The sequence below is a fragment of the Rhamphochromis longiceps genome, linkage group LG18 (assembly GCF_057381845.1).
Source record: "Rhamphochromis longiceps isolate RC_006_pf linkage group LG18, R_longiceps_female_GT1.1, whole genome shotgun sequence".
Lineage (NCBI taxonomy): Eukaryota > Metazoa > Chordata > Actinopteri > Cichliformes > Cichlidae > Rhamphochromis > Rhamphochromis longiceps.
Genome location: NC_140574.1, coordinates 10,403,163 through 10,419,700, shown reverse-complemented (window position 1 = coordinate 10,419,700; position 16,538 = coordinate 10,403,163). Strand labels below are relative to the sequence as shown.

The 16,538-nt window shown below is 40.3% G+C and overlaps 1 protein-coding gene across 1 annotated transcript in view; it reads right to left on the bottom strand.

The window, feature by feature from the left end:
• ak5 (adenylate kinase 5) overlaps positions 1-16,538 on the bottom strand; it is a 104,538-nt gene that overhangs the window by 47,265 nt on the left and 40,735 nt on the right. Inside the window, exons 7-8 of the mRNA XM_085388152.1 lie at positions 7,227-7,317; positions 919-992 (exon numbers count right to left, since the gene is read on the bottom strand). Coding sequence (XP_085244278.1) covers positions 919-992; positions 7,227-7,317 — 165 coding nt within the window. The remainder of the gene's footprint in view (positions 1-918; positions 993-7,226; positions 7,318-16,538) is intronic.

The window sequence follows — 16,538 nt, the reverse complement described above, 5'->3', positions numbered from 1 at the left end:
TGAAAGGTGGTGTAGCCAATAGTAACAAGTAACAAAAGTAAAAGCTGTAGGTGGTGCTTTCCATTTAAAAATACTTTGTTCCTGTTCAAGCAACCCCAGGATTTAAATCCCCCTGCTGATGAATCTTTACACCAACTTTACTGATGCTCCTGAAGAAAAATACAAAAGGCGTGAATAAAAACAGACTTTAAAACGTAAAGGTGTATCTTATTAAACAGGAGAAGAAGAGAGGGAGGGGGGAGACTGAAAAAGCCTTTCATCCCACTATGAGTGAATTACTGCTGAGAAAAATACTCCCAAATCCAACACAGCTGAGCAGCCAACAAGAAATGGAGTCAGTCAGGAGCAGCTCCCAAGTGTGAATTCGATGGACTGAATAAACGTGAAGAGGTGTGCTGCTGAGAGAGTGTCTATACCCAGAAAACTCTGCCTGGTTGGAAAACTTACACAACAATAAACAACCTCCATAAACACTTCAAAGGGAAAAAAAAGTTGGAAGAATGAAGTCAAAGAAAGGCGAACCGACCGAGAGAGACAGGCAATTTGTTTCCAGACATTTGGAGGCGGGAAATGAGATGGAGGTCAGGGTTACACTTTACTGACTGCAGGAGAGTGTGGAGGAATGAAGCTCGTCTGAATGGCAGCCAAGCATTACACAACAATATTCACCATCTTGAGGCTTTTTCAGCGCTCAGTCATTCAGCGTTTCAGATGATGGGTTTACTGTTTGCCATTTCTGAAAATGTAATTTGATTCTGTAATTTAGTATTTTACATATTTTATATTATTCATGTGAAAAGTTGTTTTTTTTTAAACTTCTGCAAAACCCAGTGGAGCAGAAAACGTAGTTATTGTTGAAGCTTTTAAATCCCACCAGAAAAAAAGTCAAACAGATAGTTTTCATTGTTGCGATCTTACCTCATCATCCTTACAGGCAACATCTGCCAGACTGCTTGTTTCACCAAGAAGACTGAGATCCAGCTCACTGGGACCTGCAGACAGAAAAATCCACAACAATCTTAAAAACGTCATTTGGCTAGTTTTGAATTAGTCGTCTGTTGTTTGAGGTAAAGCTCTTATTAGGTTTCTTGTTATTTATGTCACTGTGCATTAGATTTTGAGGCTGAGCCAAACAGTGATTAACATATCTCCATGTAAAATGTATTTTTTATTTTATATTATTTTCATTACTTTTAGGTTTAAAATTATTAATCAGAGTCTTGATGCTCAGCAAATTCCCTCCACTATTGGCATCATCAGGAGGGAATACAGTCTAATGTACTTTACTCACTTTGCTACATGAAAACCATTTGATGCAAGATTTTACTGGGAAACCTTAAATATCATAAACCTGGCAAAAAAAAAAAGAAATTAAATATTAATCTTTGTATAAACGAGGTCTAATTTGCATCATCATTTTTGCTCTATCTACTACCTTTCACTGCTATTTCTGTGCAATTTTAAGTTTTCAACAGGAAAAAAAACCCCACCATCAGAGGAAGCGCCACGTAACACCAGCATCTTCCCTAAGATGGGCATTCATGCAATTTCAAACTTCCTAGAAGTTTTTCCTATAAAAGCATCCTATGTGCAGGAACAAGCCAGATCTACAGAAGCTTCACTGTACAACCCACATCCAATACTGGTGTGCACACAAGAGCTGACATCAAAAGCTGAAAAGTAAAACCAATGGAAAAGTGCCAGAAACTGAAGATCCTCGAATTATGATTCAGGCCTGTCTTCAAAAGTGAATCAGTTCCTATATACTCGCACATTAAAATGCAAAACTTTATCAATAAATGCTTCCATGCGTTTGGATTTTGTTAAGGCTGAGATTTAGGGTCATGCCAGGTTTGACGCATTTGCACACAGAGGAAGGTGTCTGCTTAGCCTCACCTCTGTAAATTGATTCAGTGACTTAAATAATATAAAGGGCCTGCTTTGAGAAAAGTTAGTCGTGGTTCTCAAACCGACAAGGTTGCCAGGCCTAGTAAAAGGCTACACTTGGAGCATAATTGCTCAATCGTGTCATGTAGTCAGTGTGAGAGGTCACCTAACCCTGAGCTGCTGCTGGTTGACAATGTCCCAGTTCCTCAAAATGACCTGCAGGTGGACAGATCATGTATAACACCACCACTCAGACCTGCACCCCTGACTAACAAACATGCCTGTACCCGTGACCTGAGCAATCGTCTGAAAACTGTTGCAGTAAGGTCTTCTGACTGCCTGCTGTGTTCTCCACATGTGATGGCTCAAAAAAGCCCTGGCTATCACATGAGACATTGTTTTGAGGGTCTGCGGCCACCCTCAGTAAGTATTTTGAACCCATTGAGATGGGGTTGGCAGCTTCCGCGGGCAATGCCTAACCGTTGCTACGCGGTTTGGTAGGTGGAAAGCCTGCATTTCGTCCTGACACGGCTATGGACTCACTTTTGGTTATTGTGATTTGACAAACCATGGGTTTGCATTTATGGGAGGGGGTGTTACGGCCCTAGCCTCTCTCTCTCTCCTGAGGGTGCCTGTGTGGGCGTGTCCCACTACCTCCCCTGCCTGAAATGCCACCTTTCCCTCCTGTACAGCTGACTCCCATCAGCAATTAAGGGTATTTAAGCCCAGAGCAGGGTGAGCTCTGGGCCAGAGTGCCATTTTGTGTGGGTCCAGCTAGTGAGCTGAGTGTCTTGTGGTGTTTCCAGCTAGTGAGCTGAGTGTCTTGTGGTGTTTCCAGCTAGTGAGCTGAGTGTCTTGTGGTGTTTCCAGCTAGTGAGCTGCGCTTTCCTTTTGACTTTTTGCCTTACTGACCGACGCCTGAGTTTTGTTTGTTTCTTTTATGGTGATAACGGCTTGTCCGTCTCTTTTAGTTGAATTACTTCAATAAAACTGTTTTATTTAACTGTTTTGCCTCCCTGACTCCTTTTTCTGACCCGGTCACTTTTGTTACTTCCCCCTCCCCGCCTAGACCCCTCAGGGGAACGTAACAAGTTCAAAGAAGGCTGTGTTTCTGTTTATTTGTATGGTATTTAGCATGATTAGCAGATGTCTGTATCAGTGCATTGTCCTTGTACAGTTTTTAGATGCTGCTTGCTAACCAAGCTTGTGAGTATTGGCTGATTACATCCTCTTTACCAACTCTTTTTCAGATTTGGTCATTTATAGGTCCAACAGCAATAGTAACTCACAATATAAGGTCCACAAACATAACAGACACTACGTAAAATGTCTCAATACTTCCAGTACTGCAAACACAGAAAAGTACAAACTTTCCTCTTTTGTTTGACATGTGTAGATTTTACATATATTACACACAGATTGCACAATCACAAGCCACTTTCATTTTGCAGAGGACATGTGCACCTCTGCATTTTGCATGTAACATAACAGCATACATCTAAGTTAATTTTGCTATCATAAACACCTAAACCTGAACAGAGCCTGAAGTTCCTGCTGTCAGAAAGCAGACAGGAGAAGATGCAGTGATAAATTCAAACACATGGCAACGTCATCCCCTTCCACAGTGGAAATGGGCTGTGAACAACACTTCCCCTCAACAGGTTTTTTTTTTCAGTGCCTGCTGATTAGAGAACAGAGTTAGATTGTGTGATGATACAGCTTCAGACCGTCAAGTGGATTTGAGGGAGACGAGAATTTCTTAGATGCATTATGATAAACAGTTCACAATCTAAGAGCCGGCAACATGTCAGAGTGCATTTTGCCCCTGCAAAGGGAGCGGCTGAGGTATGACTGTGTGGAGGGTTTTGTTTTGCTGTGATGGAACCAGTGACGTGCAGGAGGTAGAGGCCACACTTGTCAGCAGCACTTGAGTCTGGCATGCATACATCTGCAGTAGAATAGAGAGTATGCTTAATATCCACTGGAGAGGACATTTTTCTTCCGTAATAATCACGTAGGAGGTGAGGCTGCGGGACAGCAGCGACCTCCCCTCTCCTCCTCTGGTACTAGGAGCAGCAGATGGACTGAGCAGCAATCTTTAGATGTGACCTTAACTTCAGCCTATTTATTTTTAGCTTTCACTTGATCGTTTTGTCTCCCGCATCTTCTTCTACATCAGCAGATTGGTGCAGATTAAAGGCATCCGCTGATCCACGAAACAGTAAAGTTGAAGCGAAAATGCACACCCACGTGACCCGGAGATCTCTTTTTTTCTTCTTAAGCGTGTTACAAAAATAAATCTTTCACACTGCATGCACTCCTCTTGCTTTTTCTTTTGATTCCTGGGTTAACACCTACTGGGAGTCTCTGTCATGTACACACATATAAATGCATCTGAAAGGGCACATTAATTATCGTACATATGCAATCTTTGTGAGAGTCTACTGGTAGTATAATATTTTTACTTAATAAAGATCCGATTCCTGCAAAGATCATTTGGAGCAACCATTTTTGAAGATTCTGCATCGCTCAAGTAGTGTGAGGTACAGTTTCCCTCCTATTTCTGTTATTTTTAAGTTGTGCTGTGAAGCAGACTGCTCTCAAGTGTGCTGTGAGGATCAGCAGAAGTGTGTCAGGCAGCTGTCAAGTTGCAAGAGGAAATTTTGATGTGAAGGATTGTGGGAATGTTGGCCTTCCTCAGTCATATTAACTGATTGGCCTTTATCACTCAATGTACAGATTGTGATGGAAAGCGGGCATATGGGTGGTCTGAGGGTCAATTAGACTTCAATTCCTCACTGCAGGCAAATATCCAGGAAAACGGGCAGTTTGATTGGTTGTCAAATAGCCAGTGCTTATAATCTGTCCCTTGAATCCCTACTCTGCTTCCTGCTGTGGCACAGCTGTGTCTGAGCTATGTAACATGATATGATGAATCACAGGCGTTAAGCTAGCAGATTTCCTAGTCAGTTATATTTATAGTCCCACGGACACAAGATGTTCTCAGAAGGCTTTGTAATCCCTGTAGCATACAACCCTCTCTACGACCCAGAGTCTCCCATCACACACTTCCACTCCAGTATTTCCAGTGCTTTATTTATCGGATGCTTTCAACTACTTTGCTTTTTTCTTGATATTCTCAAGAAGATGTCACAAACTAATATGGATCTATTTATATTTCTGGATCCAGGAATCATCAGCTTTTAGCTTCAGTAAACATTTTCAGTCTTGTTGCGACATACAAAAAGTAACGGAACCACTATTAACACATTTACCAACCAGTTTACCAAAACATGATTCAGTAGATTTATGCAAACTTTGCTCTACAAAAAAACAATGTGTTGTGTGGGCACATTTTATGTTAATAAAGCGTAGGTGTAAATTTGATAAGAGCTCTGCAAACAAAACCAGATACTTTTTGCCAGATCAGTGCCAATGGTAATATTTTTATTTTAACCAAAACTTGTTGTTTATCACTTATGAAATCGGTGGAGAAACACCTGCAGGGCACTGACTGATCACACTGTACCTTTCACTCAAACATGACGTGTGTCCTGACGGGAAAGCGTCTCCGACAGTACATCGTCAGGTTTTACATAATATATAACCTGTAACTGTCTGAGTGCTCAGGCTGAGTCTAATCTTGTTGATTCTGTGTTTCTCACAAAGCACGGATAACCCTGCTTCACTGGTTGCTATGCCGACCTGTGTGGTAAGCAGGCAGCTGGTGGGTGATGTTTCTGGTTTTCACTTTTTTTCCTTCTTATGAATGTGGACTATTTTGGAGAAGCATTTGTGCACTGTGCACATGTACGTTTGGCCTGAGGATATTTTTTAGAGGGACTGTAGGTATGATGGGGTTTGAGTCAACTGCAGCCTTTTCATCATCATTAAAAATCTATTACTGTAAACATCGCCTTCCTCTTCATTATACAGCCTCACATTTGTCTCTCTGCCACACACAGTTACTAGTTTTTGTTCACATGAGTAGTTAAAGTTGATTGACAGAGTTGCAGGCACCGACACTGTCTTAAGTGTTCAGAGTTGCTGCAAAGTAATTGTAAAATCCAAAATGTGGACTCCACAGATGGCCATCAAGGTGGCCATCCAAGGTTTCACCCATTCATTATCAGACCAAATATAAAGCACGGTCACAATCCCTCCCACTGTTCCTGAGCAATATAAAACACTGAATGGTAATTCTTGACCTCTTGAAATTGGATTCAAAGATGAGCTGATGAGAAATTGTTGGTCAAACATTTGTGCCGAATATGAAAAGATTCCCTCAAGGCGTTCCTGAGAAACTGCGTTGATAAAAATGGAGTGAACCATGTATTAGATTTTCTTTTATAATTTATACTTTAACAAAATGAAATAGAATAAAAATACACAGGAAATATCTCTAGCTTTAGTCTTCGGGCAAATTTGTTAACAGAAGACGCATAATTTGGATTTGGTGAGTGCATGTGTTTATTATTAAGACTGGAATATCTATCCCAGCAGTCCTAAAGCCAGAGGCAGTGTGACCCTGGACATCACAGGGCTAATTCACTTCATTCATAAAAAGTTTCCCTTTTGATATAGTCATATATATATTTAGTTGAATATACCTATGCTTGCATTTTTGTAATCATGTTAACTAATTCAGAGGAGGGTTGGTCTGTTAGTCAACTTTTAGCTTTCTATAATCCATAACTGTACATAAACAGTAATTTAAAACCAGTTGTTCTGCTAAGCGTGTTTATACTGTGAATTACTTTATAGCCTTAAATTAAAGTTAGCAAACGCTGTTTCACGAGTAGATCAATCAAAACCAAGCAAAGATCGGGGTGATGATCTCAGGAAAATGACGATTTGGATTTTCCTTTTGCAACGTTTTCTTCCAGGGAGCATGAACGAGAACAGAACATGAGTTTTTATATAAGCTGGATATTTTATACATATGATTTATTCTGCATTTAGCTCTTGCATTCATTTTTTTTGCAACACATAAACATGTTTTAATTAATTATAAATGTTTTATTTGCCAAAACTACATGATCGCTAACACAGCCCATCCTAGTTGTCTCATTGGCAGTTTGATATGTTCATGAGGTTGGTTGTTTTCAATCCTGTTCTCATTTGAGGTGTCAGATTGTAGGAACAAATCATGATAAAGACAGAAATCTGTCCCGAAGAGACGTATTTGTGATTTAGACAAGACAGGAGCAGTTACATTTATATTAATTGGTGCTGTTTACCTTCTTTAAAGGCTTATTAGGGATAATACTAGTTTTATGTGTGACCATAAAATGCCTTGAGGTGTCTCAGTGCTTTACAAAAACAAATTTTCTTCTTACCAGCTGCAGGCTCTTTGGAGGGAAACAGTTTATTGTCCAAAGTCATGCCGATGTCACAGAAGACCTCCTCCTCGTCTCGGTCAGCGTCCAACTGAAAGAGAAAAAAGTTTGAGCTTTCTTTGAAGATGACCTAAAACCTCTTTTATTTCTTCACAAAGTTTGAGGTAGGGCTTCACACAAGTTATGACCTGAACCTGAAACGCTCTAGCCATACTCCGTCTGTTAATCCACTGTGACATCAAGAACGAGCCTCATTATAAGATCAAACATTAGAAACCAGCTCTGATGCTCAGAGCTACACTCTTGGGTCATTTGGTATTCAGCGTACACCGGAAGCTTTAATAGCACTCGATTAATTAACTTTCCTTCTGTGTCAGCTGGCCTCTTTCAGATTATTCAGAGGCTGTCTGACTTTCTTTGCACATACAGTACTTGCAAATTGACCATGAAGAATTTGGTTTGTGAGTGAACTGGAAGCTGACTGATGCAGACTTCTCCTCCGATCCATTAATCTGCTCCCCGGCTGTCCTTCTGCTCTCATCAGTGCCGATGACAACCAGCTGAAAGGCAAAAGGCCACTTTGTGCAAGCGAAAGCAGATAAATATAAACACGCAAGACATGACTGCTCTCAGTTTTGTGATGCGACGCCTTCAGGTCTTTGACTCTGCAGAGTTACTCAGAACTCAATGAAGACATTAACGACTGTCAGCGGCGGAAGTAGTGGAACGACAAGATGTAAGATAGGGATGCTGCACAACCAACAACTAGCTTCCTGCTGTGGTTACCATGGTAACAGCCTAAAAAAAGAGGCCTGTGCCTGTTGTCTGCTGCGTGGGAGAGTCCCCCGAGTCCCCGCCGGCCCTGCGAGTCCACCTGCAGAAGAGGTGCAGAGAGGATCAGATTGAGGATTCCTCAGAGAGCGTGGCATTCAAAAGCCTTCTCAGAAATCTCCATGTCATGAATCACATCAGAAAAGTGGCTGCCGTTACACTGCAGTGTCTTTAAAACCAGCATTTGTTCTGACACCAACACAGACGCGCCGTATAATCCATTTATACTTACAAGGAGCTCCCTGGGACTCTTCAGAGAGACTGTTATTTATCAAGGACAGATTAGAGACTTTGACTTTTTGGGGGTCTTTTGACTAATTATGTGACTGTTGTTATCTTGACAGTCAGGAGGAGCCAGTTCAGCACACTTACATTAGACAGAATAACAGACTGGCAGGCAAACATGGTTCATCCAGCTATCTACTTCCCAAAACTTCTGTTTCATAAGCACCCTTACTGACTAACCCCAAGGATACTTCATTAAAACTCTTCCAGTTGCTGCAAATTTGTTAACCGCACATCTATGATTCAAATCTCCTGCTCAGCCCAATCCCAAAGACTGGATTAAGATCTGGTGACTGTGAATGTCACTTGAGTACAGTAAACTGATCATCATGTTTAAGAGCTCAGTTCGAGCTTTGAGCTGATTTGACATGGTGTGTTGTCCTGCTGGAAGCGTCCATAAGAAGATGGGTTCACTTTGGTCATAAAGGGATGGACACTATCAGCAACCATACTCAGGTAGGCTGTGGTGTTTAAATAATGTGCAGTTGGTACCAAAGTGCACCAAGATAATGTCCCCCACAGATTATACCACCGCTGCCAGCAAATGTTTTTGCTGGCAGCGGTGTATCCATGTATCCATGCCTTCATGGTGTTTACTCCGAAGTCTGATCTTACCATCTGAATGCTGTAGCAGAAAGTGAGACTCATCAGACCAGGAAATGTTTTTCCAGTCTTCTCTTGTCCAGTTTTGATGAACCTATGCAAACACATGCTGTGTGTTCAGAGGTGGCCCCCTGAATAATTTGGTTTTAATGACTGGTTATCTGAGTTAATGTTGCTTTCCCATTGCTTTAAGCAGTCTGGTCATTCACCTGTTGACCTCTGGCACCAACAATGCATTTTCACCTGCTCATTGGATATTTTCTCCTTTTCTGTAAACCCTAAAGATGGTTATGTGGGAAAATCCCAGAACATCAGCAGTTTCTAAAATACCATCGTGTCTGGAACCTATAAACATGCTGCAGTCAAAGTCATCTAAATGGCTTTGCATCCATATTCTGATGCTCAGTTTGAACTTCAGCAGTCCTTGATCATAGAGTTGCTGCCATGTGATTGGCTGATTAGATATTTACGTAAACAAACAGCTGAATAGATGCACCTGATAAAGTGGAAATTGAAAATAAAATTACTAGGGTGCAGATAATGTTTGAATTAAACCCATTAAAGCTAGTAAATATCTTCTTTATCCCAGTGTCTCTTCATCAAGCAGAGGACATGACTCTTCTTAGACTTCCTGGTTTTTTTTATTCTGAAACTGCTAAAAATGATTAATGAGAATGAAGTGTGCACCTCTCCCCATTAATAATCAAAACTGCAGCAATGCTGCTAAATCCCAAACAGCTGTATCCACACTGGAATGTCAGGCAGTAAATCACTTTTTCCTTTTGTCCGCAGACAACAAAACAAACCTAAACACAACATAATGCTATCAGCTTTGCTACGTGTTGGCTGCTCACTCATTTGTCACATAAAAATGGGATTTAAGACATTTGACTTCAAACTTGAAAACAGCATAGTTTAGTGTGCTAGCAGGCAAAGGGCTACAATTACATGGAGCCCGTTCGAATGTTTTTTTTTTTTAAACTTAAACAGCAAAAAGTGATCAGTCATACTGATTTTAAATAATGAGACAAAAGCAACTGGATACCAGCTCTTTTCATGTTTCTGGCTACCTTTGCTTACATGCTTTCTCTGATGCCAACTATTCAGATGTAAGGAATAAAGGATGCTTTCTTTTTAAAGCTGCCAGCTTTGAAACTGATCTAGTCCTCTCTGTTAAAAAACCCCAAACAAAAACAAAAAAACATGCTCTTAAACAATTAGAAATGAGACAATAAAGAGTTATGGTGCTGGACAAGAACAGATAGCTGATGAGGAAGACAACCCAGGGCATATTCATCACTTTTGTGCATGTGAGACTGCTCCAATTAAATTCTTTTATGCAGATAATCACAGCCACCGTCAGTCAAACCTGATCAATCAGCAGATCAACGAGATAAGCTGAGTGCCAAATAATCATCCAAAATTACCTCGAGGTTCTCGTTCTCTTTAATTTACAAGCTCGACAAAAAGCCAAAAATGTCTTAAAAGAACGTTTTTGCAATAACTGCTGACAACTTTCTCTTAAAGTTGCAGTTATCTGTGAGACAGCGTTTTAATTTGCATCTAACAAAAAAAGCAGTGACAACAGCTCACTGCAGCTCTGAAGCCAGCTCTTCATCTGGACCACGGTCAAAGCCAGATTCTTGGTAAGCCTACCATCATCCTTCGCCTCCTTCCACTTCAGTCATCAGCTATTTGATATATTTGAGCCTTTGTTTTCATGTAACACTCCTTCCCCATCCACCTGCCTGCATCGCGAGGCTTTAGCATTTTTCGCTTATTACTATAGAAGCTCCAAAGCGTCTATATACAAGAAATGCAAAAAAGGTACTCAAGATAGTCCTTGTGTATATATGCTCTGAAGGGGGCTGAAATTCTACCTGCATGTGCATATTTTTTCATAAATTTAATTGCTGATCAGAATCAGAATACTTTATTAACCCCAGAGGAAATGATGTTTTCCCAGTTGCTCCAAGACAGTATCAAAGAGAGAGCCAGAACAGAAACATCTCTTCAAGTACATCTAAGCAGGGTTCAAGGATAATTTTCCAAATCTCAGCTTCCATGGTGTGCAATAAACTGGAAATCCAGCATTTTTAAATGGATCCACCCCCAAGGTTGTTTAGAAAACGCTTGATTTTAAAGTGATTTTATTCGCCATCCATCATGTTATCGATCATGTCTTCAGCTGTTGTCAAAAATGTCTGTAAGAACATGTTTTAGCTTCATGTACTAAAGCAAAGAGCTGCACCTTTTATAGATATGAGGTGAAGTAACAGCCTTGATCTATTCTCTCGGAGAAGGTGGATTAAAGGAAACAGATGAATCAGAGTCCGCCAAAGCTCTGAGACATCTTAAAGCAGATGCATCATCTACTCTCTGCAGCTCTTTTGTGCATTTGGCAAAATCTGTTTAAACAAATTCACACGAAGCTCTTCGAGAGCTCAAAAGACTCTCCCTGTACTTCACAACAGTCTTTTCGGAAGTTATGTAAAGTTCAGTGTCATCACTGGATGACAGCTTTGATATAAATAGACATGAAAGGATCTATAAATAGATGTGTGACTATTTTCATGTGATCCCATCTTGTCTCCAAATCTTCTATTTCAAGAAAAATGAACAAATATATTTTGCCCATCTTTAGAGAGACTCACGAAGGAGAATTTCGATGTCTTGTTTGTTTATATCTGCATGGCACCTAACAGCATGTGGGAAGGAAGCAGGAGCTGAGTTCAGTCAGGGAATACGTAATTAGATCGGTCAGTTTTCCTAGAATGACAAGGCAGCTTCAGCCGAGGACCCAACAAACAATTATCTCTCCTCGCAGCAATTTCCGATTATGGGCGTTTTTGTGGAGTTGTTTGTGTGTGTATGTGTGCGTGTATGTCTGATAATTGAGTCATCCGACATGCTAGGGGATAAAAACGACTTTCATTCGCAAACATCTAAATGTCATGTTTTAGATGAAAATCACAAACACTGCATTCAGGAAAATGACATCTCACATGTAAAAAGTGTACGTCAGAGGTGCCAGAATGCAGGGCGACAAAATTAGGAGTTAAGTCAGTTAAACATGGAGAAATTAACGTCCTTGTAAGCGTTTGTATCGACAAATCAGTCATTTTTCAGCGAAGTGGAGAAGTGACTCACTGCGATTGTTCTTTTGTCACGCTATTCCTTCTTACATTGGACCTGACATTTAAAGTGGAATGATTGCGTTCACGCAAAAGGCTTCGCTGTGCAAAAGCAATTAAGCCTCAGAGGTTATTACATTCATCAGTCAAGAAAGTGTGGAGTCCATCGGATAGGATAATTATTGAAGAGGAGAACAAATGTTCTGGGTTTCAGTTTATTTTGTATTCCAGGTCCCTTTGTTTCCTCACCTGCCTTATGTTCCCATGTCTGGTCCAGTCCCATAGTCCATTCCTAGTTCCTCAGTGTTTAGTCCTTTGTTCTTGAATCCTTAGCTTCCTCTCTTTGTTTAGTGTTTCTAGTTTTAGATCGTCTTAGTTTTACTTGTCTGGGTTCAGTTCTCAGTTTAAGTGAGTTTGTATTCTCTCCCTGGTTTTAGTTATCATGCTTCCCCTGTGTTCACAGTTTTGTCTCTCTGTGATTCCATGTTTAGTTACTACTTTTTAAAAATTTTGTTAGTCCTGCGTCTCCCTCTGCTCTGGGCTTCCCTTGTCTCGTTTTCCCCTGTAAGTCTCACCTGTGTTCCCGCCTGTTGCCCCTCTGCTTGTTATCTTGTATTCATTGTCTGTGTCACCATCTGTTCATTATCGGATCCTCCCTCATGCATTTTCCCTAGATAGTGTTTGTTGAGTGCATTATTTTGACCTTGTTTGAACACCTAGCAATAAAGGCCCGAGTTCTGCATTTCGGTCTGCGACGTGCCCGCAACACGGCGCTTCATGTTATTAATCCTTTATTTATCCAGGTAAAAAATCTCATTGAGATTAAAAATCTCATTTCCAAGAGAGACCTGGCATCATAGCAACAAAAGTCACATACCACATAGGTATATAACATTTAAAACAAATACAATATCCCATACAAACATGTGTAAAATATACAATAACAGATCAAATTAAGAGTACATTTAAAAACAATCACACTGAGTAAAAGAGCTGTTCTCTCGTTCCTTTAAAACAGACTTAAACTCTCCCAAGGTAACCAATTCATTTATTGTTACAGATAACCCCCTGTGAGCAAGCAGTTGGTGACCAAAGGAAGGAAAAACTCCCTGGTAACAGGAAGAAACCTGAAGCAGAACTATCTGGATTGGGTAGTCATCATCTGCAACTCGATCAGGTGTTTCTAACTCATAACCATTTGCTGCCTTTCAGGAAACTGATGCTCAGTCATGTTTGAATGTTTTGTCATATGTGTTATGAGCTTCAAAAGTATCCTGATCCTTTGTTTTTGTTGTCTTTTTGCCTTGCTGTAGTGGCTCCATAGTGTAGTGGTTTACACATTTGACTAACAAGCAAGAGATCCTTGGGAAGAAACACAAATAATTTTGGGGAGGCGTTAGAAAGAGCATCTGGTGTAAAAAATCTCCCAAAATCAAACATGCAGAGCTGACTGCTGTGGAGACCCTGTGTAAATAAGGGTGTGTGTGGGTGTGTTACTGCATACTTTCCTTTTCTTAGCATACATATGTCTCCTTGTCTGCCAGAGCCACTCATTGTCCCTCTTTCACTTTAACCCTGCTTTATTTTGAAGTTTAATTCTTAATGTGAGTTATGGAGTTTTCCTTCCTTTGTTCTTTTTCCTGGCCTTGTTATTGCCTCGTGTTCACACGTGTTGTATGAGTGTTGTATATTCCTTCTTCCTGGTGTATGTGGAGTTGTTCAAACCTGAAAACGATGCTTGACTTTTGCTACAGTTTAGGTGGACAAATCAGATATCAAGCATAAAGTGACAAAAAATTGATGAAGAATTTACATTTTGAATCTCAAGAGAGATTCGTACCCAATAATCCAGCATGTTAAAACTTACTGAATAACATTTTTAACTGGTCCCTGTCCTCACTCGCCACAACTTTATTAAGTTCATGTGTTCAGTGGCTTGCCAACTGAAATAACTAATCAGCCAATCACATGAAAATAAGCTCATTTTAGGCTTCTCAGTACCAACTAAGCATTGGTTAAACCCCACAGCCTGAGTATCATTGCTAACGCCTTCTGATGGCTGCTTCCAGCAGGGTAGTGTATAGCAATTTCTTTTACTTATGTATTACTCACATTATTTTATTGTATGATGCCTTGGTGCCACTGGATTTTAACATGTCTGTAAGTAGTAAGGAAGTGGTGGGAAGAAAACCACTCCACAGGAAGAGTCTTTTGTCTCTTCGAGGACTCTGGGAGGTAGCAAGGGAGTGTGAACCTTAAGGTGTGAAACAGCTGTGTACTGCCTTTTGTTCCTGAAGAAGGTATTTAACTGAGAGCCATGCTAGGGTCAGGTGAGACTCTGCTGACCGTCTGCCCCGCGGTCATGTAGGCTCTCCACAAGCTTGGTTTTCTGTTCTTTGTGTGTTTGGATTAAAGAATGTTAGCTACCGCTCACCGCTCGTCTGCAGGCTTTATTTAATGGAAAACGTCCACAACAGTAGTGTGCCATGTCTCAAAGTTCAGATCATCTCAAACTGGTTTCTTCAGTAATGAGTGACAATGAGTTCTCTGTACTAAGATGTTGTCCGCAGTCACCAGATCTTATATATCCCAATTTAAGCAACCCCAGCACGGCACACTGATCAGACTTTGGCATTAAATTATTTTAAAAATCAATGAAAGCAAAATTCATGTGGCTAAAAATATTGTGATTTTGTAGTCTGCTGATGATGGGCAGCTAACTGGAAGGCTTTCTATTGTCTCTGTAAGTTTTTAAGCGTGATACAAGGGGCTGTTGAAATAAATGGAATAAAAAATCTATTTAGCCTCTTTATATTCAGATTATGTTGGTTCAGTGGAGCACAAAAGGTCAAGGCTTAAAGAGAAAAATACATTTTCATCCTTCACAAATGTCACTGGAAAACAGACAAACCCACTCTACAGATCTGCTCCAGCTGAGAAGATAGAATTAACTTGTATTTATTATTTGAGCTCTTCATCAGTGTTTCTTCTGAACAACCAGAACTCCTCAACACTTTTTGTGGAGGGATGATGTCTTTTTAAAAGCACTTCAAACTCTGCCAGCCTTTGATGTCTGAGTCTTTAAGCTTGTGCGATTGAAAAGATGGTTTGACAAATCATCTAAAGATGTGCTTAACGGAAAGGTGGAGTGACGTGCAGTCTGTCTGAGACCCACTGTAACAGCCTGTTGACCTTGCTGCATCACAGTGGAAGTGGGGACAGAGAAGGGACAAACTATCAATAAGCTAAAAAAAAAGTTTCAAACTACTTTTGTAGAGACTGCAGACTTCTTCTATTCACAGAAGAAACTGATAATTCCCAAGGAGTCTTTTACAAAACACAAACTGTCACACCACATAAGGACAGTGCACCCAGAGAGGTCCATTTACAGCTATTATCCTGGCCATAAGAAAACATAAGCGCTGGAGTGAACAACACCAAATATACATAAACATCATTTTCATCATTAAAGTAATAATCATGGTTTGGTAAGGAAGTAGTATTTCTGAACCGATCCACTGAACCTGACTTTTTCTTTCTTCAGTCTGGACTTTCTCCCTTCTTCTGTCACAACTGGTCCTAAACTTAACTGGTGCTAGAAGAGGGAGTGTGTTCCAGTAAGCAAGTCTGACCTCATGTTTCTTTTCTAGGTGGTTTACAGACTGTATATAAAAGATAGATGTAGCTGTCACCCACTGGTTTGTGAACTTGCTTGATGCCCTGAGTTTGCAATTTTCCCAGTAGCCCTTTGATTTAATTTTTGGTTTTTAAATGAGCCTATATTTGGTGCATATTTGGTTGACACAGTAGCATTAAGTTGCACTGAGGTTCATTGTGGTTCCCCAGCTTGTAATTCATAGTATTATATGGGATATTATTTTGGCTAGCAAAAAAAAAGGAAGCTTAAAACAAAATCTACTTTCTTGAGAAACTAAAGAGCTTACTGCTCAGACTGTCTTCAAAAAACATCTCTCGAGTTTGAGAGAAAACATCACATTGCTGCTTCAAAAGACACAGAGCTCAGTGTGTCTTAATTAAAGCGACTCCACTGGGAATGCAGGGAAGATGTAGAGGATTTACTGAGAGGTGGCAGGCAGCAGAAAATTCATCCAGTTTAACGTAAGAACAGATGCTGATGTTTAAACTAAATGTACTTATAGAAAAACAATCCAAAGCATATTTTTAACCTAATATCTGAAATTATGGATTTCATTCAAGTCTAAATGATTTGGAGGTCATTTCTTAAACATTTTTCTAAAGTCTGAGTTACAATTCCATCCATTTCCTGCCACTTATCTGAAGTCCGATAACGGGGGCAGCAGGTTAAGCATGGTATTTCAGATGTCCTTTTCCCCAGTCACATTTCCAAGGTTGTCCTAGAGCATACTGATATGCTTTGCGGCCACACTTACGTATATGATCGCTCAAGAAAATGGGTGTGCCCCAAAAACCTCCCAAA